Consider the following 26,964-nt stretch of genomic DNA (forward strand, 5'->3'; position numbering starts at 1 on the left):
TCTGTTAGAGCAAAACATGTTAGTGCGTAGTAATGTCAGAATGTCTCTGTGGTTGGTGTCCTTTTCTTTTTTTTTTTTTCTTTTAGCAGGAAAGTGTTAAGTTTAAAAATGAGTTAGCAGTTAAATTCTTAATCAGCTAAGTGCAAGTGACAGCTATACACTTTATCTTAGGGATCTCCTTTATGCTGTTGAGCACAGTTGATGTTTCCACATGGTAGAAGGGAAGCTTGTAGTGACTACAACGCATCTGATTTTAGTCAAACTTCAGGTGTTCAAATAGAGACTGCTAGAGCAGCACAAAACTTAAATATCTTCGACTGTATCTAAGGTTTACCTAGCCAGCAAGTTAGCTACAGATCATAATAACAAAAACTGGTTTTGACAGCTTTAGCTTACAGAGCATTGGTCCTCTCTCTGGTAGGTAGATGGACCCATTTAAGCCTGGTTGAGAAGTTTCCGAAGCATATCAAACATGGCACATGGTCTAGAGTTCTAGTTCTGTAGTAGTTTGTTTTTAATGATGGATCTCTTGTCTCTGGCAATATGTTATCTTTTACTTTTGTGATCTGACATAAAGCCATGTATCTTGTATATCTGAGGTCATGGAAGGCCAACAGTGCCTTGCTACTTCAAGATGCAGGAGCTGCTAATGACTTTTCTGCTGGCTTGCTGGGAGCTTTGGGCAGGTCATTTAACCTTTCTTTGTTTTCTACATCACTAAAGTGAGAATAAAATATACTTTAAAAAATGCATTCTGGGAGACCTAAATGAGTAAAGATCAAAATTCAAACTGTTTCTCCTCTAGCTAAGAAGTAGTTTAAGCTAATTCTGTCTTTTTTTTTTAATTCTTTTTTTTCCCCTTTTTTTCTTTCCAGTTGGAGTGCCTCAAGCTCATTGCCTCTCAGAAATTCACAGACAAGCGCATTGGGTATTTAGGTGCCATGTTGCTGCTGGATGAGAGACAGGATGTCCATCTTCTTATGACCAATTGCATCAAGAAGTAAGGGTACCACCTCTCTCTCCATCAACACATGCTTTGAAGTTTCAGGATCTGAAAGTACACTCCTGACACTGTTATTTTGAGTACTTCAGGGTTTTTTTCCCTTGTGTTAGAAATCTTCAATTTGTTGTATGCTGTTGACTGTACAAGACTGTTCTAGTATTGTACTGTATTGGATGATCCTGTCTGGCTTTCTTAGAGGGAAGAGAATATAAAATTGCATTGGTCCTGAAGAGGTGTATGTGACAAACAACACTTCATGTAACCACTGTTACAGAACCCTAGTATGTGTTTCTGGAGGTCATGTAGAGACAAATAAAATCGGGAAGATGAAGTGGCCACAACCACAGTAAGCTGCTCAGCTAGTGCAGAAGACCTCCAGTTGGTAAAGAAGTCTCTTCCATTTCTGTAAATTAGTTCTCTTCCAGCTTGCAGTCGCAAAGAGCCAGGCAAGCTGTAATACAGCATCAGTAAAGGTCCATACACCTTTTAAGTATGATCGAATCAGGATGTTTTTATAACACTGTTAAAGCTGTGGGCTGGACTGGCCATCATACGTCACAAAGTCGTGTAATTGCTGCAGCTATGTTGTCCTGTGTTTGTTTACTTACTACTGCTGACGAGCTCCGAAGTTCTGACGAGTCGTCTTGACTTCAAGGATCAAGGCTGTGTATCCTGCTTTCTTTTTAAGATTGGCCTAACAGTCCTTGGAAGCAAGGCAGCAATTTGAAATGTGCTGTATGATCAGCATCTTGCTGAAATCAGGCAAGAGGTGATGGGAAATAATCTTTTTTTTTTCCTCCCACTTTTTTTCTCTCAGCAAAATGAAGATAAACTGGACCGTTTTACGTTATAGTTTAGTAGCTGATTGGTGCATTTCCAGTAACACTCCTTTCAAGATGGACAGGGCGAGAAGGAGTGGAACAACTGAGTTCTAATTGATTTGTCCAAATGGTTGCTTGGTTGTCTGGTGATTCTGATTTTATTATTATTTACTTTTAGAACATAAGCCTCCCAGATATTAGTCAGTAAAGTATTGGTCTTCAGTTAGACTGTGGCCTCAAAGTGCTTGGAAAGAAACTTGACAAAACTATATAGGCCTGAGGATCTGCTAACTTTGGATGTAGTGTCCAGGAAATAGGAGACATTTGGCTAAAGATTTTTCATTGAAGTGTCACACCTGTGTGACTCTTCCATTAGAACTAGGCTGCTAGTTTAACACCTCTTTTGATTGTTTATGCTAAAATGAGTTTGTGTGGTAAGGGTCTAATAAGTTTGAACTGGAAATGGGTCAGACTGAAGCTAAGCAAAACTGGTGGACAGCTTCCCACCACCTCAGTGGATTGTTTATTGCTTTCTTCTTTGGCTTCTGTATCTACCACTTTGTCTTGCTTTTGTCTAGGACGTTAAGGTATTTGGTTTATGGCATTGTCTTTCATTATTTTATAGCAAGAGCTAGATTTTTTTTTTAATACAAACCATGCGAGCACTCCTGTGAAGCACATACTTGCTATACACATGGCTATATATAGCTGCCAAAAGTTTGTTAAAGGAAGGATACAAAAACCCCAGCCCATTGAGTGGCATGTGCTGTCTGTTCCTTTGTCTGCGTGTTGCCATAGCTGCTTGACGTTACAGCCAGAATACTGTCTCTTGCTTTTCTGCATGTTGTGCACGTTTGCTTACATACCGCTCGTTGCCCCTGCTCTCCTGTCGTGCAGTCCCCATCGGCCCCCACCTCCCAAATCAGGAAGCATAGTTTTTGCTTTCTTCAACATTGAATCCTGGATACTGTGGTGACGTGAGTACCAAATAGTCTGCTGGAAAAGCAGTGTAGCAATCAGTTTTAAAGGCTGTTGGGATTGCCATGTGGAAGCTATATTGTCTTGTACTTAGTGTGACATGGGTAGCTGGCCTCATGCATAGCATCTGCTGTTGGGTGGTTTAACATCTTGGTGGCCACTTTTCACATTTTCCTTAGGCATATGAATAGTTAAGATTACTAAACAAAATTCCTGTATGGATTATTTTCAAGGTGTGCAAGTGGTGGGATTTTGTGGTTTTCACTCAGGACGGAGGATATTTTTACATGGATTTTTTTATATACCCTTTGATTTGTAAATGCAGAAGCTAAATCCTGTCCCGCAACATGTTTAAACTGGGACAACCCACAGAGTCACTGCAGGACTGTACTTCATGTTAGGTTCTTTTCTGCATGCAAGTGTCCAAAATACAAGGTTTGGTCTCTACTTGAGAAGTTTTAATGGAATTCTGTGTCATCTTCCGTCTCTCAGCTCAATCCTTAGATACCCACATGATGGTTTTAACTGAGTATTTTTGTCTTTATAATTCTAAGAAGTAGTAGCAAACCCTGTGGAACATGCACTCAAAGCTGCTGTTGCTTCTAATGCATGCTCCTAAATAGCTGAGCATCTGGAGAGTTCTTCTGGGCCATATGTGCAGCTGGTTAGATGACTGTAGGTCATCAATAGATGCCTTTTCTTGTGTGTTCAGGTTCTCTGTGTGCATGCTGATTGGCTTTTTTTGTTCTCCTTTACAGTGACCTTAATCACAGCACGCAATATGTGCAGGGGCTGGCACTCTGCACTCTTGGCTGCATGGGCTCCTCAGAAATGTGCAGAGACCTTGCAGGAGAGGTGGAAAAGCTCCTGAAAACTTCCAACTCCTATCTTAGGAAGAAGGTACTTCAGGGGACTTTTGCATAATTTGTTACAGATTAAAACTCAAGATTGATTGGATACCTTGCTAATATCTGGAATACTAGGTGGCTTGGATCACACTGGCTGAGTATTTTCCCAGTGTGCACGACAAAGGTCAAAACTCCCTGCCTATCTATAGCAGGAATGTGTGTAAGCCTCTAAAAGATAAGCCTCCAACAGTTGAGGCAGTTGTTTCTGTTTTGGTACTCTCTACCTTAAGGTTGTTGACACCCTACAGACGTTAACCCCAAATTGTAGTCAGCAGGTTTTTTTCTATATTTTCTCAGATAAGTCCAGAAAACTGTTAAAATCTTTAACAGTGCAGGCTGATATCTGAAGATTTGAATGTATTTGATCTCTTCTGCTGATGATGACGACAGTAGTGCGTGGGATAGAAAGGTTAACGGCTTCAGACGGGTGAACAATTATAAATTGTCTCACGTCCATGTGCCGTAGCGTATGCGAAGTGTAATTGCCCTTGTTCTTTTAAATGTATTTTGTTGTTAAGGCTTGGGGAGGGTGGGGAGCAGTAAGAGTTAAGAGGAGATGCATTGTTACTTGTTTATCTAGTGCTGGATCTAGAGAGAGATTGGAGAGAAAGCAATGCTAAGGGGTATTGCTATATTCTGGGAAGAGGCCCTCAGTGCACTTGATTCTCAAACAGCTGCAAAGAGTAGTGCCTCCTGTTGCTTCTGCACCCTAGGAGTAGGCAATTTTTTTTGCAGTATACTTTGTTTTTCATAGGACCCATCACCTGCAGGAGGAAGTTATTTTGTGGGGAAGGAGATGATATTCAAGGGAAAGAAATGAGCCACAAATTTGACATAAATTTCATTATTTGTTTCTAATGCATTATCCCCTCCCTAGCAACAGGAAGACAGACTGAAGTAGTCCTATTAAAGGCAGAGCTGCTTTGCAGTTAGTGTCACTCAAGTGAATAATGTAAAAATGAACCATTGCTAGTGGGAGTATTACTTTGTAGATCAGTGAGTTTTTTGTTTGGTGGTGGTGGATGTTTTTTTTCCCCTCCTTGCTTGTAGCAGGTTTTATTGAACCCTTCTCTGTGATGCTGTTTGGTGTCACCTGTAGTAGAGAGATGGAAAGATGTGCCATAAACTTTCCAGGCCTTTGTATATCATGCAATTTCTGATAGTTCCTACTGTGCCAGATGTTCTCAAAACATGTATTATTGTCATTACAGTATGTGCTAACAGCTGTTTTTCTTATTCAGGCAGCATTGTGCGCTGTTCATGTCATTAGAAAGGTGCCTGAACTCATGGAGATGTTCCTGCCAGCCACCAAAAACTTACTGAATGAGAAGAACCATGGTAATATCCAAGACTCTACTTAGCAAGGCCATGCCATTCTTTACAGGATGATGCACTTGCTACATAAGCCTTTTGTTTGGAAGGAACTTTTGAGGTGTATTTGTATGATTTATTTCTTCCCATTTCTATGCAGTGAAAGCAAATGTCATTCACAAGGAAGGGATGTGTATGACTTCTCTAGTCAGCAGGACTTTTACATGGCATAGGTGACAAAAGGAACTCTTAAACTGTTTTTTGATGCACTTCAGAGGGGGTGAAGTGGGAAAGTTTGTGATTTTTATCCAATAAACTGCCTAAAGGGACTCTAAAGTGCACTTTTTAGGGTTTGGGTTTTTTCGTATCTTCTGTTAGGATAGCAGTAAGGATTTTCTGATACCATTTCAGCAGACACTTCCAGGGCTGAGATAACTAAATCATTGTCAAGAAAGGGTCTTTCTTCAGTCTGCTTGTCATCAGAGCTACATCATAAAACAGATTCTTGCTTTAATGGTCCTTTGCCAGATTATTGTGTTTTAATGCATTTTCTTACACAAGTGCTTCTAGATTATTTAAAGAGAAATACTAATATTAACAGCCTGACTAATTTGCATCAAGCCAGTGCTCACTTCCCTAAGTCTTAGTCCTCTGGCACATCTGCAGTGAGCATGTGCCTTAAGAAGATAGGTGAGTGTGCTAGAAGTTCTACAAGTAGATGTTTGCAGTGCTGAAAACCTGTTACAGGGAGAGGTTCTGTCTCGAGACAGGGTAGTTGTAAGTGCAGCAGTGCTAACAGGCCACAATGGCTTCCTGAGAAGCTATTGTTTCCATCATTATTTTTGTTTGCTGCATGTGTTGTAAACCTTTGAGGTACAGGACAGGTTGGGTGTGCAATGCGGCTTGTGTGTGTGCAGTTAGTTTAGCTTGATTTAAAAATGTAGTGATCAGAACGTTGAGACTAGGCACTGTTTCAAACAGGCAATGGTCTGTAAGACTCTTATGTCAGTAAGCAATGCTTACATGATCCAACTTGGTAGTGCGAGGTCCTCTGTCCTTGTCTTAGGCAACCCTGAAAAGCTGAGAGCTGTTCTGTTCCCTCTTCAAAGATGGGAATGCTCATCTTCAAGCCTTGGCCAAGCAGAGAATTGAGTCTAGGTTCACCTGAATCAAGAACTGGATCATCCTTTCTGCTTTCCTCATCCTTAAAATAGTATCTCCTTTCCAGCAGTCTTAGCCGTGGGCTTTGTCTTGAGCTTTCTCTGAAGGAGACTATATATGAAACCCTTTTAGCAGCCTCTCGGGTGATGTCAGTGATAAGTAAGCAGTGTCAGTGTTAAGAACGCTGTAGACACAAGCTTTATAGAGAAATGTTTATGTTCTTCAAAGCAGATTTTGGGTAGAACCTGCAATAGATCAGAAAACTGCATAACTCGTGGAATATAAATGTCATCTTCTCTGTAGAAAACATTGCTTGTTAAGCAGGCTTTTAGTCTCTTTCTGAGCCAGGAACTCTCCAGTACAGACTTATCAGCTATAGAAAATGGCTAATTGAAAAAGCATCTGAGCAGCATTGCTGTGTTACAGCTGAATGCAAATGTAAAATAATGCTTGTTGTTGAAGTCTCATGCTTTGTGAGGTTGTATCTCACTAACAAGTTATCTAGCATTGACATCTAGTTAAATGGTTTGTAACTGACATGCCTTTTCCAACTATTTTCAGAGACATTTTGACAGGGTTTCCTTAAGACAGGACACACAGCAGCTGGCTCTCAGTGCGCAGACAGTGACTTGACTATAGTCTGACTAGTCTGCTATAGTCTTTCTCTAGACAGAGTTCTGAGGAATACCCAATCCAGGTCACGTAAGGTTGGCTAGGGTACCCAAATCAGAAGAGAAAATCAGGAAGCGTGAGGAACCCAACAGCTACAATGCAGTTAACACATACTGTCATTCTAGAGTATTATGTCCATGTAGAATCATAGAATGGCTTGGGTTGGAAGGGACCTTAAAGATTGTCTAGTCCAACTATTTGTTACCATCTGACTGTGTATTTAGTATGCAAGTTTCTGCAGACAAAGTCCTATTTCTGTCCTCCTTTGGCCTTTAATTGCAGCTTTAGGACATGAGCACCTTGCTGTCTGCTTTCCCTTGGGCATAGATGCAAGTGCAAATATATTTTTGGGTAGAGATGTTGGATTCAAGAATAATTTTTTTAATAATTTCCGGTTGTTTCCTTATGATCTTTATCACATGTCTAGAGCCAATGAAATTATGCTAAATGTAGATCATTTTTTCTTCCCCCCCTCTTTAGGTGTTCTTCACACATCAGTTGTCCTCCTAACAGAGATGTGTGAGAGAAGCCCAGACATGCTTGCACACTTTAGAAAGGTAAGTGTGAAGTGATAATATTGCAGAGTTGGTATTCATGGTTTGTCTGTGGTGGGTTGGAGATTTTTTGATTTTTGTTTTGGTTTGGAGTTGTTTGTGTTTTTTGTTTGGTGGTTTTTTTGTTTGGTTGGTTTTTTTTTTACTGATGCGTGCTCTTAGTCTCCTTAGTGAAACCAGTGTGCATGTCTTTTATTAAGATCCTTAAAACTGTTTGGGTGAAAAATTTAATAATACTATCTGCTTGTTATTGATTAAAAAAAAAATTGTTAAATTTGGAGATTTTGTGTGTATCTAGCCCTAATCTCCTTCAATAAGTAGGTAAGTTACAAAACATCAGCCTTAAGACTATGCAGTATGACACTCATCCTAAAGTTAGATTGAAGTGTCCTCTTGTTCCTTTAGGGTTTTTTCACTCTTTGTAGATAATTGCATAGTGACATTGTAATCACGAATGCATTAAACATAAAGAGGCAAAGAGGAAAAACTGAGCCTTATACCAGCACCTGAATGCTTTAACCACAGCCACACAATTTTATAAACTCAGGTCAAAATACCAATGGAACTTCTAGTTCTCTAGATACCTCACCTCTGGTGCATGTTATGTTACATCACTTTCTGTTTTAACAAGGGTCTGAGAGTCAGAGTCACTCTTCCTCCTCTGATAGGAATGTTTGCTTCTCCCTCTGCATGCGCCTCCTCCAAGCACAAACTTCCTTATGCTGTTTGTTATAACTTGCTGTGCAGTATTATTGCCATATGAAAGACTGCCGATAGGATGGCATCCATTGATTATGTCATTCTGACTTTTGGGTCAAAGAAGGAGAAATTGAACAAAGCTAGTAGACCTGAACTGGCAGTTTGCTCCTCTGAAAGCCTTGAAGGTGCTTATTTATTTGCATACCCAGTTTACTGTTCTTCCTTGGCTTGTCTGTATCATTAGGGATTTCAAACAGAACGTCCTTCGATGCATCCTAGCCTTTTGGCATGCATCTTCCCTTGCCCTGATTGTGTGTGGCAAAGTGGGAGTGAAAGTGGGACTAGGGTCATCTTTAAGGTAGCCATCTCTGCTACGAATTGCTGCGTTAAGATTATAGTTGTGGGAAAAAGAGAAGAGCTGAGTCTGCAAAATTTTAAGTACTAGGTACATTGTTTTCTAGCTATCTCTTGTGGTTGTTTATGCTGTGAATGGAATAATGTTGATCTGTCCCTAATACCTGCTTCATCTGTTTTGTCCCTTTTGTCTGTTTGGAATCCTGCTGTGTATTAGAATGAAAAGGTAAGAGTTAATTCTTCTAGATGGTGCATGCTTGCATTGAATCTGTAGATGTTCGTGTTCTGTGAGGCAGTGCCTCTTAATGCCACATTTGTGATTGATGCCACATGCTTAGATCGATTGTACTTGTGTAATGCTTTTTGTGTGCTGGTCTGGTCTTGTCACTATGCCTCTATACCCCTGGCAGCCCTGAACCTCCGTTGTGGCCTGCTCCAAACATGAGCCTGCTTTGGTCAAGCTCGCTCTCATTTGAGGAATATCTTAGGGACTTTTTTTTTGTGCCTATGCAAACTGTAGCCCTGGACTTTATTGTCACAAACTGGGCTTTGTGTTTTTCCTGAATCATCAGGCAGCTTTGGGTGATTCTCAGAAGGGAGCCAGAGAGACAGTTACTTATCCACTGGTAAGTGGGCTGACTGTGCTGCAGAGGGCTACTGAGTACAGCTGCATTGCTGATATTTTCATGGGTGTAATTGACTACAGAAGATTGCCAGGGTGGCCCTCAACTGATCTCCATGGCTGTAATGTTTCCCTTTGTCCTGTCCTCAGTCCTGATAACTCTGGCATGTTAGAAGGCAAAAAAAATGTTAATCAGAGTTCCAGGAATGCTCCAGCAGGTTACTCCACTTGTTTGTTACTCTGACTTGAGGGAAGATGTTGCAGCACCCTTTGGTTTCCTCTTTAAGGCAGATAATAGGAAATTGATGGTTCCTTTTGTTGTTGTGTTTAAGAAATGCATGTTTTCAGAGGAGTATGTAATTCCTGAAGAGCGAAGGTAGAAATAAAAAGGGATGATGGGGAAACTCAGCTGATTTTTTTCTTGCAGTGTACCACAAGTGTACAGGACTTTAGTCCAGAAAACATTGCCTGTTTAGTATGTCCACATGCAGCTGTTGTGCTCTGTAAGTCACACTGTGTTTTTGGCACATTCTGCTACTCTGTCCTGAATCTGAAGCACCATCAGATGCTGATGTTGTCAGAACAACATCAAATAACTTAATATAAGCGATCTCTGATGTGGTAAAAACTTAGTGTGAATGCAATCCCTGACACATAGTAGGCAAACGTGAAAGCAGGAGCAGCCCATCTCAAGGATGGGAAAATTCATTAAGTTTTAAGGTTGAATCACTGGAGAGGGTATTTTAGAGAACATCTTGATAAACTAATTGTCATGGATGGAGTTGAGAGAAAGAATGATGCTGTCCTGGTGCTGGCCTTGTTTCAGGAATGAAAAATCCACTTAGTGCAGCCACCATAACACCTCTGTCTAGTTTGTCACCTCATCTCCAGGCAGTATCTGGATTATTTCAATAATACCAGCACTGAGAGAGTTAGAAGAAACTTTCTGTGGAAGGAATAAAGCTTAATCTCTACGTCATCCACGAGGAGTGGTTTTTCTCTTGCAGTTCAATGAAAATTAGTCCAGCTTCTGTCTTTCAACCTTAAGATTTTTCACAGGATGTGTTGGAAGTGAGCTTCCATTTCATCCCTGAGACTACTTTGTTACTCATAGCTGCTCTGAAGGTTTTTGGAGATAAATAGTAAGTTTGTTATAGCTTGTCTGCTTTAATGATTGGCTTATTTGCCATGTTCTGCCCTAAACTGGTTACTTGGTTGGCGCTCTATTACGGTTCCTGTGACAGATGAAGCCCATCACTAGAGATCCCTAAGATGGAGGGAGTTGAACTAGACTTTGCTAATAGGTAGCATTTCTTTAAAGCTGCATACAAGTCTTGAAAGATAACTGATTCCTAAGGGTAGATGTCTACTAAGAGACCAGTGCCATCAACACCTGAGGAATCTGAACTGCTTCTGAAGTTTTTTAGCCTGCACAGTTGGAAAGAAACTTTAGAAAATTAACAGTGTAAGTCGATATGGTTTTGTGCTCTTAAGTCTGGCATAGTAGCAGTATTTCTACGAGTTTCTCTGCTATTATGCAGAACCCAGTGAAGTGAAGAATTTGGTCAGTTTAGTGTTACTGCTCTTGCCAAGAAGTCTAGGATGAAGAGGAGGAGAACAGAGCCTGGAGCTACTTGCAGGGACGAAGTAGTCCTAACAAAGGAGTGCTGGGGGAAGGCTGGAGGGAAATCCATTCCCTATTTGGAAACTCTTGGAAAAGAAGCAGACCACAAAGCTTTTATTTCTGGAAGCTAAGCTGGATGGAGTGTCAAACGTGAAGGAATTCTTAATAATTTAGTTTGATCATAGCAGTACAGTACTTGAAAAGATCAAAACTCTTGGCTGTGCCTGATGCTTCCATGGAGATGGATGCTAAAATTGAGTCAGGAGCTAATGTGAAGCCCCCAAGTGAGGTCCCAGAATTATACCATTTTAATAGTCCAAGCACATCATCTTTTCATGAAGAGAGGAATTTAAGTTGGTATTTCCTTTCAGATCTCAACTGCCAGGCTTTGCTAGATTTAGTACTTTAAAGACACAATGTGGTGCTCAGGTCCCAGTGTAACTGTTTCTAGTTGTGCCCTAGCTAAGCCATGGGTATTCATGTAACATCAGCTCTAGGTGGGCAGGTTGAACTTTGTGGAAGAATCTGTAGACTGACTTGCTTTCAACTACGAGATTTGTTCTTGGACCTGTACCACAGAGCTGGCGGGGGGAAGGAACAACATCCTAATAGGACAACTCTCTCTTCACAGCTTGTTCCTCAATTAGTTCGTATTCTGAAGAACCTTATCATGTCTGGATATTCACCAGAGCATGATGTGTCTGGGATCAGTGACCCCTTTTTGCAGGTAAGAACTGATGCAAACAGTGATTGAGAGCCTTAATTCTAGTACTATGTTTTGAGACTTAAGTATGATGAGGTGGTTACCTCAGGGCAGCTATGTTTATTTTAAGATTTTCTATCTTTGTTAGAGCTGGCTGTGCAAATGCTCTTCATCTACCTTAGTGAAAGACACCTGCCTTAGTTTAAACAGCAGTCGTAGTGTCTTATTGTATTATGTGAAGCTGTGACAAAAGGGAGAAGCAGCAACATGTGTTGGTCTTGCAAGGCTGTGCCTAGTGAGTAGTGGGAGTACTCTGAACAGTTCTGGCTAGTGTGAGGAAAATGAGCACAGCATAAACCTGTTCTTGTTGGTAAAGATCTTATTAATTATAAGCATTCCGCTTAGGAATGGAAATCAGCTGATTTTGCTTCTTTGCCACTCCTCAGGATGTCTACTGGGCATTTCATGGTCCCCATGTAAAACACTACAATCCAGTAAGATTTTTCTTTGCTTTATTTTGTCAAACAGGTACGAATCCTGCGGTTACTAAGAATTTTAGGGCGAAATGATGATGATTCCAGTGAAGCAATGAATGATATACTTGCACAGGTGAGATCTGCAAGGTTGATGAGCAGCTAAACTTTGTCTTTTTGGTTTCTTAATCATTTGGATTCAGCAGCACTGGTGAGGATACAGCTGCTTGCTCTGCTGGGTTGAATTCTGCTGTAAAACACGTTCGTAGGCATGATGCTTGTTTGCCTAGAGATTGATTAGTTTCACTGCTTGTTCTGCAGAACTGCACAGAGGGATCTGTTTTGGATGTGTTGGAGTCAATTATTTTGTTTCTTTTCTCCAGGTTGCCACTAATACAGAAACAAGTAAAAATGTGGGAAATGCCATTCTCTATGAAACTGTGCTGACTATTATGGACATAAAATCTGAGAGTGGACTGAGAGTAAGTTGGCTTTTCTGTGGCCTTTTTTTTTTTTCCTTCCTAGGCTTGTATTAGAGTAATTTGTGTAGAGGACATGAAGCAAAGTTGTTTTCCGCCCAAACATAGCTCTGCAGTTGGCTCTAGGTAAGACTGTAGCCTCTTCAGAAAGTAGCATTCATGTTTCTTTTTTTTTTTTTAAATAACAAAAATAAAAAAGCAAAACTTCCTGTAAACTGTGTTCCCTTGAGTGCAGGAGAGAGCTTGTGCTGTGTTTGTCTTAGCTTTTCCTCTGCTTAGTAAGCTTCTCTAGAGTACTTTGTTACGCTTTTGGCCAAGGTCCGCAATGGTAGCTTTGACATGTTGCCTTTAAAGTCATCTTGAAACAATGAAGATGACCAGCAGTCTTTTTTGATCACTGACATTCCCTCACTCTTTCTGCAGGTGTTAGCCATTAACATCCTAGGCCGTTTCTTATTAAACAACGACAAAAATATTAGGTAAGTTGTGTGAAGCGTGTTTTGGCAACACCCAGTTTAAAATGTGTGAGCAGCAATTGCACAAAGGTTATGCTGAAGTAGAGCTTTCCAGGAGACTATATTCAGAAGTACTGTTGTCGGGGCTACTATGACTGTCCAGCTTTCTTCTTTCTTGGTGCATTTGTTTCCCTGTGAAAACCTTAACTGTGGCCTTGCCCTTCTTAGTTGATAGATCTAGGTGTATGATCTCATTCTTAACATGTGATTTCTTAATTTATTCTAATGTTTTTTTCCAACGTGATGTGAATCTCCTGTCTTGTCCCAGCTGGTCTGTGGTGATATTCAAATCAGAGTTGGCATTGGAGATCTGACAAATGAGGCAAAGTCTGTGTTTTCTGATTGTATGCTGTTGTCAACAAGGAAGTTTGGTTGTGCTTTGGACAGTATGAATCTGGAAATGGAATTGCTGCAACTGCTGGAATTAAGTCCCATCTCTAGGCATTTTAATTGCAAATCATAGTATAGGTAGAAGATTCTAGCCTTGGGAATTGCAACTCACGCTAGTTTGAGTGTCTGATCTGTGGAGGTCTAATCTTTAATTGCCATGTCTTTTCAAAATCTTCATGAAGACTGGACAACTGACATGAGTCCAGGAATTGGAATAGGTGCTTGTCCGGGCAGCAGAACTTTGTTAGGCATGTTACAGTTCAGTATGGTAACTCACCTTTGGAGATAGGCCAGGCAGTCCCCTGGAAGATTTAGATTCCTTACTGAGTACAAGGGAACCCTGTTCTGTTGCCAAATTAGATTAAGTTTTGGGAATGAGTATCTGCATAGAAATTAAATGCCTACTGTCAACTATTTATTACCATATTTCCTTATCCCAGATATGTAGCTTTGACGTCATTGTTGAAAACTGTGCAGACAGATCATAATGCAGTACAGCGGCATAGAAGCACGATTGTGGACTGCCTGAAGGATCTGGATGTCTCCATTAAAAGGTAATTGAAATATCAGTGAAATAGACTCTCAAGGTTGACAGCCTATGGAAAGTGAGCCAGGCAGAGGGAAAAAAACAGTATTCTTGGGGAACTGTAAGTGAGACTAGAATTAATACGTTGTATGGTTCATACTTCAAAGACGATAATGAAGATGTGCAGCCATCTTCTTTGGGAAGCTGCTTTTACATTTTATGGGTCTTGGATTGGAAAAAAATATTGTTCTGTTTGCTTGCATTTTTCCAAAATGGAATCTCAATGGAGATCAGTTTGTGTGCTCACAAGAAGATGGAAAGCCTCCATAGATTATGCTCGTTATCGAAGCTACTCTGACATGCTCCATGTTGCTTTTCTTTACCAGACAAACAGGCAGTGCCATGTTGTCTTGAAGCAATGTTAAGCCATCCAATAATGTATTCTAGTTTAAATTTGATTAGGCAGTAGTAGAATTCAGGCTTGATTGTTCAAATAATTTGCTCACAAACCACATCCTGTTATGCATTGTTGGTGTTCATTTGTCATTTAAATGTTGGTGTTCATTGTCATTTAAATACTGGTATGTTATTTCTTCTCACTACTTCAGTTTGTTCCTTTTACTCATGATAGTAACTTTGTCCACTCATAGGTATTCTTGAAGTGTTTGACTCGCTTTTGCCCAACCTATATAGAATATTGCTCTTAATCTTCTAAATTTAGTCTTTTAGCCTGTTGGTTGGTTACTTTTTTTTTTCTGAACTCTATTCCTCATTGTTATTTTTTTCTATAACTGGTCGTCTAAGCTCAATGCAGCATATGACACATCAGCAATGGGGACAGTTGCATCCGTGTTGCATCTTGTGGAATCTGTCTGCTGCAGACCAAAATTTCATTGAGCTCTTGTCACATCATCGATATGCTTTCAAAATTGTTCAACCTCCTTTTTTTTTTTTCCCCTTCATCTTGTCAAACTGATTGGATATGCCATAGATACTCATTCTGATAGGCATTCTTCAAATTCGTACCCCTCTTTAAATCAGATCTAGATTTTTAACAGACTACTCAATCTAATATGTACAGAATAAGAAAGAAATTGTATGTTATGTAATGGGTATCATGTACTTTATTTTTACAGTTGCAACCTTATCCCAAAACACAAATTTGTATCTTATATGCTGAGCAAGTCAGGCTGCTGTTGCTGCTTGGTGCGGGAGCCAGCATGAGGCTTAGGCTATGGAATAGCAAAGCCTCATCTAGGTTTTGGATAGAAGGCAACAAAAGCATTTTATTGGTGCCTGATAGGAAAACATAAGTATGCTATAATGACAGAGCTTCATGTCTGAGTGCTGTTGGAGGATGAAGCCTCTGAGTGATCCATCAGCAGAGCATGATGTTGCCATGCTGACACTCGTGCTTCTGACAATGCACTGTCTTCATTGAAGCAATACGTTGTCTGGATGTCAGAGTCCCCAGGTGGCAAGTTTCGAGGGCTGGGACTGGAGGAAAAGATGCGATAGCTAGTTTTGGTTAACTGAAGCATGGCCTGTTCTCATCATCTTTTGACCATTGCAGTGCATCTTTGGTCTGTGTAGTATAATTCATAATGGCTTTGCCATTTAATTCAAGTCTTTTTGTCTCTGCTTAATATGATCAGACTAAGTGATTAGGAACTTCATGACAGAAATTAGCTGTATAATGATTGAAGGTAAGCAGTATGAGTTGAGATAAATGCCTGCCTTAAGATTGCAGAATACCTCTGTGCACCTGCAGTGTTGATATATCTGCTATAATGTGACTGAAAAGCTAAACATCAACATGGAAAACTTGTAACCCGGTAGTAAGTAGATGAGGCGTAATAACTTGGGAACTAATTGGAGAAATGAAAACAATTCTAATAATTGTATAGGTCTTCAACCAGCCACAGATCTAGATGATAAAAGCTCACAATTATGTTATGTATTTCCACCCTAATTCTAAAAGCTTCTGTGTTTTCTAGGTCCCTGGGTAGTAGTTGGGTAAAAAGCAAAATAACACCTTTACAATTCACAATTCTGTAGAAATCCTTATTGCAGTAATAACTAGGGAGATGTTGAGAAGCAGTGCTGTCTAGATGTTTTAAGATTCTTGAGAACAAATATCTTGTGCCCCATGCCATTGGACTGGGTAATGTGCTTGGTCTAAGTTGTTGATGTTTCGTGAACATTGGGAAATAACTAAGGGATCAGAAAAAATAACATGTGTCCGTGTAGTGGTAGGTTGGCAAGCTTGACACTGGAGCAAGACAGAATCAGCGGGACTGCTCACGAGTTTGCTGTCAGCACATATATAAAAGGATGACAGCTTAACTCATGCATCTCAACATTATGATTTTAATGAAAATTGGTGGAGTTAAACACACATTGAAGCCTGATCTATTTGAAGAAAGTATATGTTACAAAATAGACTTTAGACCTATTGGCATAATTGTGGACATAATCTGTTACACAACAAACAGTACAGAATCACTGTGCACATGAAGTAGTTCAGCAGCTATTCAGATGATTTCAAAAGATAACTGAAATGGGGGGAGAACGTTTCTGATGTGCTATGAGGATCCTTCTTGTCTTCTAGTAGGCTATCTCAGAGTCAGAGAATAAAGTTCCTGGTAGTATGAAGAGGACACAATTTGGAGATTTGGGTTCTGGATTCTACCAAATGCTCAATTTTAAAGAATAGTCAGGATTGTTTAGTGAGGCTGTTTTAATGCATTGCTTTAATGCATTTTAACATAACTAATTGCCAGCATTGTACAGAAATCAGCTTTGAAGACAGAGAGAATGGAGAATGGATTGAGAAACAGTGGAGGAGGAGGGACTTGGGGGTGTTGGTTGATGAGAAGCTCAATGTGAGCCAGCAGCATGTGCTTGCAGCCCAGAAAGCCAACTGTGTCCTGGGCTGCATCCAAAGAAGCATGGCCAGCAGATCAAGGCAGATGATTCTGCCCCTCTGCTCTCCTCTGCTGAGGCCCCACCTGCAGTGCTGTGTTCAACTGTAGGGCCCCCAATATAAGAAGGACATGGACCTGTTGGAGTGGGCCCAGAGGAGGGCCACAAAGATGATCCGAGGGCTGGAGCACCTCTGCTATGAAGACAGGTTGGGAGAGTTGAAGTTGTTCAGCCTGGAGAAGAGAAGGCTCTGGGAAGACCTTATAGCAGCCTTCTAGTACTTAAAGGGGGCCTACAAGAAGCTGAAGAGGGACTTTGTACAAGGGTGTGTAGTGGTAAGACAAGGGGCAATGGCTTTAAACTGAAAGAGGGGAGATTTAGATTCTTCCCTCTGAGCATGGTGAGGCACTGGAACAGGTTGCCCAAAGAAGTTGGGGGTGCTTCATCCCTGGAAGTGTTCAAGGCCAGGTTGGATGAGACTTTGAGCAACCTGGTCTAGTGAAGGGTGTCCCTGCCCATGGCAGGGGGGTTGGAACTAGATAATCTTTGAGGTCCTTTCCAACCCAAACCGTTCTATGATTCTATGGTAGTAGTCTTCATTCAGAACATGTCAGAAGAATGGCAGAGCTGTGCTAGAATCAACTACAGAAGCTTCAAGTAGAAGAGCTAAGGACTAACCTCTGAGCTCTGGATGTATACAACGGAATAACAAAGTTCTCACAATAGTAATAAACATAAAATATTACACTAGTAATAAAAACTAGTTGTGGCCTCAACTTGAGGGCAGGGAGGAATGGATTCTGAAAAGAGCACAAGGGTAATTTTGGGTTCTACAAGTCTTATGTAGCCTATCTGACAGGATACAATAAAGCTTATCAATTAATGTTTTAAATCTCTACTGTATTTGAATCTCTAATATATGGAGATTGAAATGGGTCTCTTCTGGATCCCTGAAGCTGGAGAAAGCATGTTGTAGCATGGATTACTTACTGCAGTTGTATGTCAGAAATGCCCAGCATGCAATTACAGATACTTGGACAGTTGGACCTTAGCGCTAGTGGACTCTGGTTGCTGAAAGATATTCTAGTCTTCAGGACATCTGGATAGGTGTTTCTAGAAAACTCCACACCCCCTTAGGTTTTTTTGGGGTGGGTATTTGTCTGCCCATGAACAGGAAATACTGGTGCATTTAATGTGGAAGGCTGTTCTGACAGATTGATGAATATTGCTCTCTTTTTAATTAAAAGGTAAATGTATTGAGTAGCTAGACTTGCGTTTTGTTGTGGTGGGGTTTTATTATTTCACTAGCCGAAGATACTTATTGGTTTTCTGTTTCTTGCCCTAGACGTGCAATGGAACTGAGTTTTGCTCTCGTTAATGGAACAATGTCCGTGGAATGATGAAGGAGTTGCTGTATTTCCTAGATCCTGTGAACCAGAGTTCAAGGCAGACTGTGCATCTGGAATATTTCTTGCAGCTGAAAAGTATGGGGCCTTTACTTGCTATTAATTTTTTGTACGTCCTTGGAATTACAAGCATTTTGTATGGTGTTCCGCCCCCTTCTTACCCCTTGAGAGAGTATGTTGATCATCACTTCTCTATTTGCTGATCTGTGTGGTTTGTCAGTTTTAATCCACTCTGAGGAACAGGACACACTAGTGTTGATTTCTACTGCACTTTGGAACAGGTATTGTACTGACATCCACACACATTCTCTCTGATTAGTTGTACAAGCGAGATGATCTCGTTCCTGTTGAGCCATTGTAATCAGCAGCCTGATTTTGAAGGACTTTGAAGTATTGTATATGCAAGGTATGGCTGTGCTGTATTATGCAGACGTGTATATTCATTCAGCTTTCCAATGGCAGCATTCATCCAAAGAAGTCAAAGAATGTGGTGTTGTGTTTTGTTTTGTGGAGGGTTTTTGTGTGTGTGTGTTTTGTTGGTGTCCCCCTCCGGAAACAGTGGGCCAGGAAGTAACTGAATGGGGAGGTTCTGACAGTGATGGATTTCTTGCTGGTGTTGAAGACTAGCAGTTACTACTTTAACATGTTTTCTTAATTTTGTCAGATATGCTCCTTCCAAACGCTGGCACATAGACACAATTATGAGAGTCTTAACAACGGTAAGTGAAATTGCCTCTCCTGTGTGTGACTACATAAAAGTGTTTTAATTCTGTGGGAAGTTACTAGTCATCAAGTTGGAGATGGCCTATAAAGGCTGGCAGGTAACAAATGCTACAACACACAGAGGAAGTGTACTTATGTGGTAGTGACCCAAGGCATCCAGTCAGAAATATGTAAACTCAGTGATTATGACTGAGTGTTTTTTTAGAAGAAATGCATGATTTCAGAAACACAGAAGAATACAGTGTGTAACAGTTTTTCTCCCGCAGTAATCACAGTAGCTTGTAAGTTAGGACAGCTCTTGTGCTGTCTGTGATTTCAATACGCAGTGCTTTCAGGGAAGAGTGAACACAGCCTTAAGTGACTAGCAAAGAGAAGGAGATGAAACAATTTCTTGGAATTCTTCCAAGTTGAGTTTATCAAAGCTTTTTTAATGAAACTGTATAAACAGCTTCCTGCTTCATCATCTTTGCATTTAATTATTACTCTTTACCTACATGAACTTCTTTATAAACATCACAGCTGAGGAGGAACTAGAGTGTGTTTTGGTAAACAAAAGGGAAGAGATCTTGATAACTTGGGTAGGTAGTCTGTTCCCTGAGGAGTGGGAAGAGATTTATCAGTTTGAGTGTCCAAATGTGAGAAGTTCGTCAAGAAGCAAGTCTGGCTTGTGTGCTATTTTGCCGCCCTGAAACAGAGAAAAGTAGATTCCTCTGAACTGACAATTGATTGCCATTAGAAGGCTGGCTATGAGAATTGCTCTCAGATTACTTCAGTAAAGTAACTTCCTTCTCTTGGCTGCTAGAGAAACCATTTATAAAGCTGTGTTCATGACACTGCCTACTGCAGACTCTTACAGATAAACATCCTTCTCAGTTTAGCTGCCTTACAAAAACTAACACAAAAAGATGACATCAGCATCAGCTAGGTAAATTCTCAGTTGACCTAATTAGACTGACTCAGTTTCCTTCTTTTTATATGCTCCGCTCTCAGTGCCAGAGGAGTGCCTAAACAGAACAGGTTTTGAACAGTATGCATCTTCCCTTCAGTGCCAAAGCTGTGTGATTGTGTATTGTCTCACATACTTTCCTGGCCTTAAAGTGGACTTTTCCCTCTAAGCTCCGTGTTCCTGCTCTTGAACCTAAGAGTTATGTGCAGGCAAGTTCCTGTCCTTATTTGACATCGAGTCTGGCTTTGAGCAAGCAATTGAGTAAGCTGCGTTCCACCTCCAGGGTAGTTTAACAGAGAAGTTTTCTGTGTTACTTTTTGTTCCTTCTGTAGCACAGACTTCTTATGTCTACGCTCTGTTCTCCTGACAATTTCAGGAGATCTGTAGTATGCATTTCTCTGGGTATAGATGAGTTCATTGGGAAAATGTACTGTCCTGTACTTCTACCCATCTAAGCCTGCTCAAAATCAACCATAAAGTATTTGGGGATGAAGAGGTTGATTTTTTTTTTTGTTTCCATGCACATCAGGTGGCTTTGTGAAGGATATCAGCAGATTCTGGGTGTTACTGAGAAGTCGGGTAGTGAATTCTAACAACTTTCTTTGTCTCTTGAATACACAATTGTTCTTGCAGGCAGGAAGTTATGTTCGTGACGATGCGGTTCCCAATCTGATTCAGCTAATAACTAACAGCGTGGAGATGCATGCCTACACTGTGCAGAGACTCTACAAAGCCATCCTTGGTGATTATTCCCAGGTACTACCAAACGCAGTCAGCTTCAGTTTCCTTGTACTGCAATGAGCATGTTTACAAAGCTTCTCAAGGCAAATCAACATCATACTGTCTAGCTTCAAGGGACAGATTGCAGAGGAGGCATGTCCTCTTTAAGTTCATGTTCTTTTTATTTTCTGTAATTCTCTTATGGAATTCTTGATCAAATCAATATTCTTGTTTCTTCTGCTGTGGAGAACTTCCTTGGCTGGAAGGAGGGCTAAGCTTGCTCTGGGAAATGGTGATGGTTATTTGTCACACAGGTGTCCCATTATCTCTGAAGTATCTGGTTTTTCTTTTTTCTAACAGCAGCCCCTGGTGCAAGTGGCCTCTTGGTGCATAGGAGAGTATGGAGATCTTCTGGTGTCTGGTCAGTGTGAAGAGGAGGAGCCAATACAGGTATAGCTTGGGAAAGAACAACAACTGTGTACCTGGCTGAGGCTGGAGCTGCTTGATGCTGGCTATGTGAGAAGAATGCTTGCAACAGATTGCTTAGCACTGGTGTCCACGATGGTGATGGACCCTGGACAGGAATCTCTTTCAGATACTACAGACATGGGCTATGTAAATACTCACTGAGAGGAGTGCAGCTGCCAATTGCAGTGTCATATGGTTTCAGTGCTAACCTAGCTCACAGGATATCTGCTAGGGTCTTTACTGTGTATTAGTGATGAACCTGCTCTTCGATGTGTGGAACAGGAACTGTATTTCAAAAATGATATCATAAGATCTCCACCTAGTTGTGTCTGTCTTGTACGCTCTAAATGTATGCTACAGACTCACAAAGTTGCAGAGGAGGTACGACGCAGCCATTAAGCAAGAGACAGGTTTTAATAGAGTGCCCTGGAAGGCTTGTTGCAAAGCTGCTCTCTGTCTCAGCTTAAACTTTCTGTACCTTTGCAGGTAACAGAGGATGAAGTTCTTGATATTTTAGAAAGCGTCCTGATATCTAATATGTCTGCATCTGTTACACGAGGCTATGCTCTCACTGCCATCATGAAGCTTTCCACAAGGTTCACCTGCACTGTCAAGTGAGTTTTTCATTGATGTTGTACTGCACAGGGCTTTGTTGCAAATGTGCTGATATCGATTGTCTTCAGGAGAAGTGTTCCTGGATATGTTCTGCTTCCATGGTTTATAAGAGTCATCTTGTTATTTGTTGGCCTTTTACAGTCCTCCTTTGCTTGCAGGGTGGAAGACTTCCACTGATTTGTACTGTTTTCTCTGTGGACGTCCTCTGCTGTGTAGGGACTTAGTCCCATGTTACTGTTGCTTGAATACCCCTTTATGGGGAAGATAAGTCCTTACTTTCAGTGGACTGTTCTTTCTAGTTCTTTTTCAGATGATGGAGAGAAAATAGCCTTGTTCTACTGATGGCTCTCAGGTGGGTTGTTGAGGTTCCTTATGATAGACCTTGTGGTGGTATATTAGTTACCTGCTGATGCTGTTGTGAAGAGACAGTTCAGAAATGGACGTTGTATAGATACTCAGGAAAACAGCAGTGACTGCTCTTTTAAATGAGTTACACGGACACCTGTTGAGCAGAGGCCAGATAGTGTCTTCTGGATGACACATGCTAATCCCTTTGGTCATTGCTGCTAATCCATGGTGTGGTGTTTTTTGTTTTTTTTGTCTCTCCCTGCCCTCACACAGTCGCATTAAGAAGGTAGTTTCCATTTATGGCAGCAGCATTGATGTGGAGCTACAGCAGAGGGCAGTGGAATATAATGCACTTTTCAAGAAATATGATCACATGAGGTAAGTGGATGAGTTTTGGTGTTTGAAAAGGATTGTTATAATCTACTCTGATCACCTGTGTTAGCACTGTTTGTGCTCTGAGAGCTTTGGTGATTTTGGTAGAATTACAGAGGAACTAGAATCCCTCCCTCATCCATCAGGTTAGCAAGTCTTGTAAGAATTTAACATATCCTGGGAGATTGTTCTGTGATCAGAGACTTTCTCTGCCAAAGATTTGCCCTGCTTTGAGCTTGAACTTGACTAATTTTTACTTCAAGGTGTTGAATATTAAATTTGCTAGTTGAGTAACTATCTGCAGGTAGCTTTGCCATGCTAGCATTACCACAGGCTTTCAGTTCAAACTGATTTTAAAAAGTCTAGGAATAAACATGCAGAGATCCATTGACCTGTCCTCCTAAGCTGTGCTCTGAGCTGGAGGTAATTCTTCCAACTGGTAATGGTTTTCAGTTTTTCAGAACATCTTTTTAATTTAGTGCATTTTCTTGTAGTATCTTTTTAAAATCTCAAGTTCTGCATGCAAAGGCATACTATTTTGCTGCACCACTCAGCATCCCTGCTTACAATTTGTGAGCGTTTTAATCTCCTTGCACCTTATTATCAAGAGGTTGCCATTCATCATTGCTTGCTCAAGTGGTTGTTTCTTTGAGAAAGGCAAAACTCTGCTTTGTTGCAATAACTAAAGCTGTAATTCTTTTCAGAATAGTCATCTGAAAAGTACAGTAATTAATTGTTGATACGTAGAAGCACCACAGATTCTGTTCAGTGAGGATCATAAAATTGGAGGAGATCTTCTGGAGGTTAACTTCATCCACCCTTGAAAACTTTCCATAAGATTCCATTGGATGGAGGAGCATCCATTTTAGAGTCTAGATGAGAGGACAGAGAGAAATGGGAGCACTGGACTAAATATTGCCAGTGATGGTAAGGGCCTCCAAACCTTGTTTCAAAGGCTCTTGACAATCACTTTTTCCATAGGTACCATCCTATTCACTGTGTATAGGACACAATATCCTTGTGACTTCCTCTTTTCTTTCCTCTTGTGGGATCCATGAAGGAGCTAAAATTGTTTTTGGAAAAGTCATGTTAATGAGCTAGGGCATGTGAGCTGCCTAGGACTTTACATGAAGCTTTATGAATGAGTTGAGACAAACCTAGCATGAGAAGCTTTTGATCTTTTTGAATTGACTATTGCAGGCAACAGTGTCTGGCGATCAGCTGGCATTTGATCAGATGGCAGTGTATGCTATTCGTAGTTTTGGGAAGCATTGCAGTTCAGAAAAACATGTGAACTTCATTCAGTTTTACAGGAGAGCATCTGTGTTTTTTCCCCTGGTATATTCTGGTGTTCATTACGGTGTAAAGGTCAATGTTTAATAGTTTCTGCTCGTTAAGACTTTTTTTCATGGTCAAGAACGCAGTCCATTGTTGAGCATATTGGCGCTGGAACACTTTTTCAGCCCAAAAGATGTGTAGACAGTGTGGATTACCCCTATTACATGTGGTGCTTTGTGGCCTGATCTGCCAGGTAATGGCCTTTCTCATGTTACAGACTAGTTCTCCCTGTACAGGTTTTCCCTGGTTTTTGGTTTGATGTCAGGATTCTGGATCCTGTGCCTCTTCTTCAGTCTCTCTGTCATTTCAGGAGGGTACTCTCAAGGCCTGAACTTAATCTCTTCAGAAACTTAATTTGACTAAATGAGAGCATGGTGATCTGCCTTTCCAACTTTGTCACCTCTTGTAAGTTGTTAACCCTCTGCAAAGTGAAGTCAAACGAGCTGACTCTCTGACTCAACTGCATATGGAACAGAGCAGTCAAGTGTCCCATGTCTGCAGTTAATCCACCATTGCTCAATTATTTAATAGAATCATAGAATGGTTTGGGTTGGAAGGGACCTTAAAGATCATCTAGTTCCAACCCCCCTGCCATGGGCAGAGAAATCCTCCACTACACCAGGTTGCCCAAAGCCTCATCTAACCTGGCCTTGAACACTTCCAGGGATGGGGCATCCACAACTTCTTTGGGCAACCTGTTCCAGTGCCTCACCACCCTCAATGTAAAAAATTTCTGCCTTATATCTAATCAAAATCTCCTCTCTTTCAGTTTAAATCCATTGCCCCTTGTCCTATCACTACATACCCTTGTAAAAAGTCCCTCTCCAGCTTTCCTGTAGGCTCCCTTTAAGTACTGGAAAGCTGCTATAAGATCACGCCAGAGCCTTCTCTTCTCCAGGCTGAGCAGCCCCAACTCTCTCAGCCTGTCTTCATAGCAGAGGTGCTCCAGCCCTCAGATCATCTTCCTGGCCTCCTCTGGACTCGCTCCAGTAGCTCCGTGTCCTTCTTATGTTGGGGACTCCAGAGCTGAACACAGTATTCTAGGTGGCGTCTCACGAGAGCTGAGTAGAGGGGCAGAATCACTTCCCTCGACCTGCTGGCCATGCTTCTTTTGATACAGCCCAGGATATGGTTGGCTTTCTGGGCTGCCAGCACACAGTGCCGGCTCATGTTGAGCTTCTCATCCACCAGCACTCCCAAGTCCTTCTCCTCAGGGCTGCTCTCCATCCATTCTCCGCCCAGCCTGTACTTGTGCTTGGGATTGCCCCAACCCACGTGCAGGACCTTGCACTTGGCCTTGTTGAACTTCATGGGGTTCTCACATGAGAATCTTTGTCTTGCATTTGTTATCCTAGCCCCACAGGGGCAACTGTCAAGTACTAGGGGAAAACAGGAGGCAGGAGGGCTTGTTTGGCTTTCAGCTATCAACTACTGTATTTACACTGGCACAGAATGTCAGAGATTGCTTCTGACCACCTCAAGCTGTCATGCAGTCTTAACTGTTCCCGTGCTAAAATGAAAAGGCAGGTTGTTCTGTGTATATCATCTCCTGAATGTCTGAGTATTTGGATTGGGATCCAGGAAGATGGCACAGTGTAACTATGTCAGCTTCTTTCAGGCCAGCCCTGCTTGAGAGAATGCCAGTAATGGAGAAAGTCACCACAAATGGCCCTACAGAGATTGTACAGACCAACGGAGAGGCAGAGCCAGCGGTCCTGGAAACCAAACCTCCACCCTCTGGATTGCAGCCTGCTAGCCAGGTAATGGAAACTGATCTAGGATAAGTTTCCACTGCCTTGTCAGACCACGCTACTAGCCACTGCCAAGAGTAAGCTGAGACAATCTCCCTCCCCCTCTCTGCCTTTTTTCCTAGTTCTAGCCTGGTGATGATTGCAATCTCTCTACCCTGATGGCTCTAGCGCCAAGAATGGGTGTGTGGAAGAGGTCATTGTAGGGAGTGCAAGAGCAGGGGTGGAGTAAAGCCATATATTCCCCCAACTTTTCTCAGTGTGCATGAACTTCATCCTTCTCTATCTCTGTGGTCCCAAGAGCACGGAAACTAGATCTCTCGTGAGGCATGGGACCACAGCCAAGCTAAGAACCTCTCTGGCCAGCAGCTCTGTTGGTCTTCAATCTGAGATCAAGTAGAATCCATTGCATTTGCAAGGGAAAGTAGCAGGAAGTTGAATATGTAACTATTACATCCACTCTCTCATTAGGCAAATGATTTGTTGGACTTGCTGGGGGAAAGTGATATAACACCTGTAATCTCCACTGCACCTACAAGCAAGCCAGCCTCTGCTGGTGGGGAGCTCCTTGACCTCCTGGGAGACCTCAACCTAACAGGTGAGCTGGCCGCATCTCTTAAAAGTCTACATTCTTGGTCCTGGGGTGGCATGAGGGCTGGCTAGTTCTTCACTTTCTGTCAAGTCCTAGTCTTCACCCTTACTCTCACCAAGATCCATGTTGGTGTACAGGTGGGAGTCAAGGAATGAAGTCAGAGGTTGACTCTGCATGATTAGCTGGTGAGACTTGAGTGTTTTCACACTCCAGCCTGGGAATGCTGTGAGTCTTTCCAGTAAATGATTAGGAGATGTAAGAAATTAATTCCATTTGAATGCCTCCTAGCTTATGAGGAGCCAGTCCTTGTTACTGAAAGCAGAGAAGGGGAGGATGGTAATACAGATGATTTGTAGAGCTTCATGTAAAGAAATACGATATGCAGGAGTTGATCTTTGGAGAAGGAGTAATAACTCTTCATTTCATGACAGCTAAGTAATAATCTTTCAACATTTCTTGTAGGTTCTCCAGTATCTGCCCCTGTGCCCCAGATAGCACAGCCTCCGTTCCTGCTTGATGGACTTTCGTCACAGCCTCTCTTCAATGATATTGCTGCAGGTTAGGGACATGTAAATCCTTAGCCTAAGGTGCCACAGCAGCCAGCTAGAAGAGGAAACAAGGGTAGTAAAAAAAGGGGGGACTTGGGAGTGAAGTGTGTCACAGACTCTGGAGCAGCAGGAGGGGGGGTGCGTAATCTTCAGAATAGTTCATGTCTCGGGTAAAGTAAATGCGTTCTATGGTGTTGAGACTGGTCTCCAGATTCTATAGGTGTGCTGCTTTTTTGTTTTCTACAGGAATCCCCTCAATTACTGCATACAACAAGAATGGGCTGAAGATTGACTTCACCTTTGAGAGGTCAAACACTAACCCTAGCGTCACCGTAATCACAATACAGGCCTCCAACAGCACAGAGCTGGATATGACAGATTTTGTTTTCCAAGCTGCAGTACCAAAGGTAGAGCCACTTAAG

The 26,964-nt window shown here is 41.5% G+C and overlaps 1 protein-coding gene and 1 non-coding gene across 2 annotated transcripts in view; both read left to right on the plus strand.

Moving 5' to 3' along the window:
- Positions 1-26,964, plus strand: part of AP1G1 (adaptor related protein complex 1 subunit gamma 1) — a 47,611-nt gene that overhangs the window by 16,312 nt on the left and 4,335 nt on the right. The window contains 21 exon segments of the mRNA XM_086620692.1: positions 876-1,000; positions 3,561-3,702; positions 4,952-5,048; positions 7,335-7,411; positions 11,339-11,434; positions 11,939-12,019; positions 12,267-12,365; positions 12,786-12,841; positions 13,708-13,821; positions 18,064-18,095; positions 18,098-18,142; positions 18,145-18,202; positions 18,789-18,843; positions 20,427-20,549; positions 20,874-20,963; positions 21,468-21,595; positions 22,218-22,322; positions 25,273-25,414; positions 25,874-26,000; positions 26,457-26,552; positions 26,789-26,949. Coding sequence (XP_086476818.1) covers positions 876-1,000; positions 3,561-3,702; positions 4,952-5,048; positions 7,335-7,411; positions 11,339-11,434; positions 11,939-12,019; positions 12,267-12,365; positions 12,786-12,841; positions 13,708-13,821; positions 18,064-18,095; positions 18,098-18,142; positions 18,145-18,202; positions 18,789-18,843; positions 20,427-20,549; positions 20,874-20,963; positions 21,468-21,595; positions 22,218-22,322; positions 25,273-25,414; positions 25,874-26,000; positions 26,457-26,552; positions 26,789-26,949 — 2,049 coding nt within the window.
- Positions 15,137-15,223, plus strand: LOC147527805 (small nucleolar RNA SNORD71). The gene has a single exon (XR_015222585.1). It is a non-coding gene; the product is annotated as a small nucleolar RNA SNORD71 (small nucleolar RNA).

Source organism: Tauraco erythrolophus, chromosome 15 (assembly GCF_009769465.1).
Source record: "Tauraco erythrolophus isolate bTauEry1 chromosome 15, bTauEry1.pri, whole genome shotgun sequence".
NCBI classification, from domain to species: Eukaryota; Metazoa; Chordata; class Aves; order Musophagiformes; family Musophagidae; genus Tauraco; species Tauraco erythrolophus.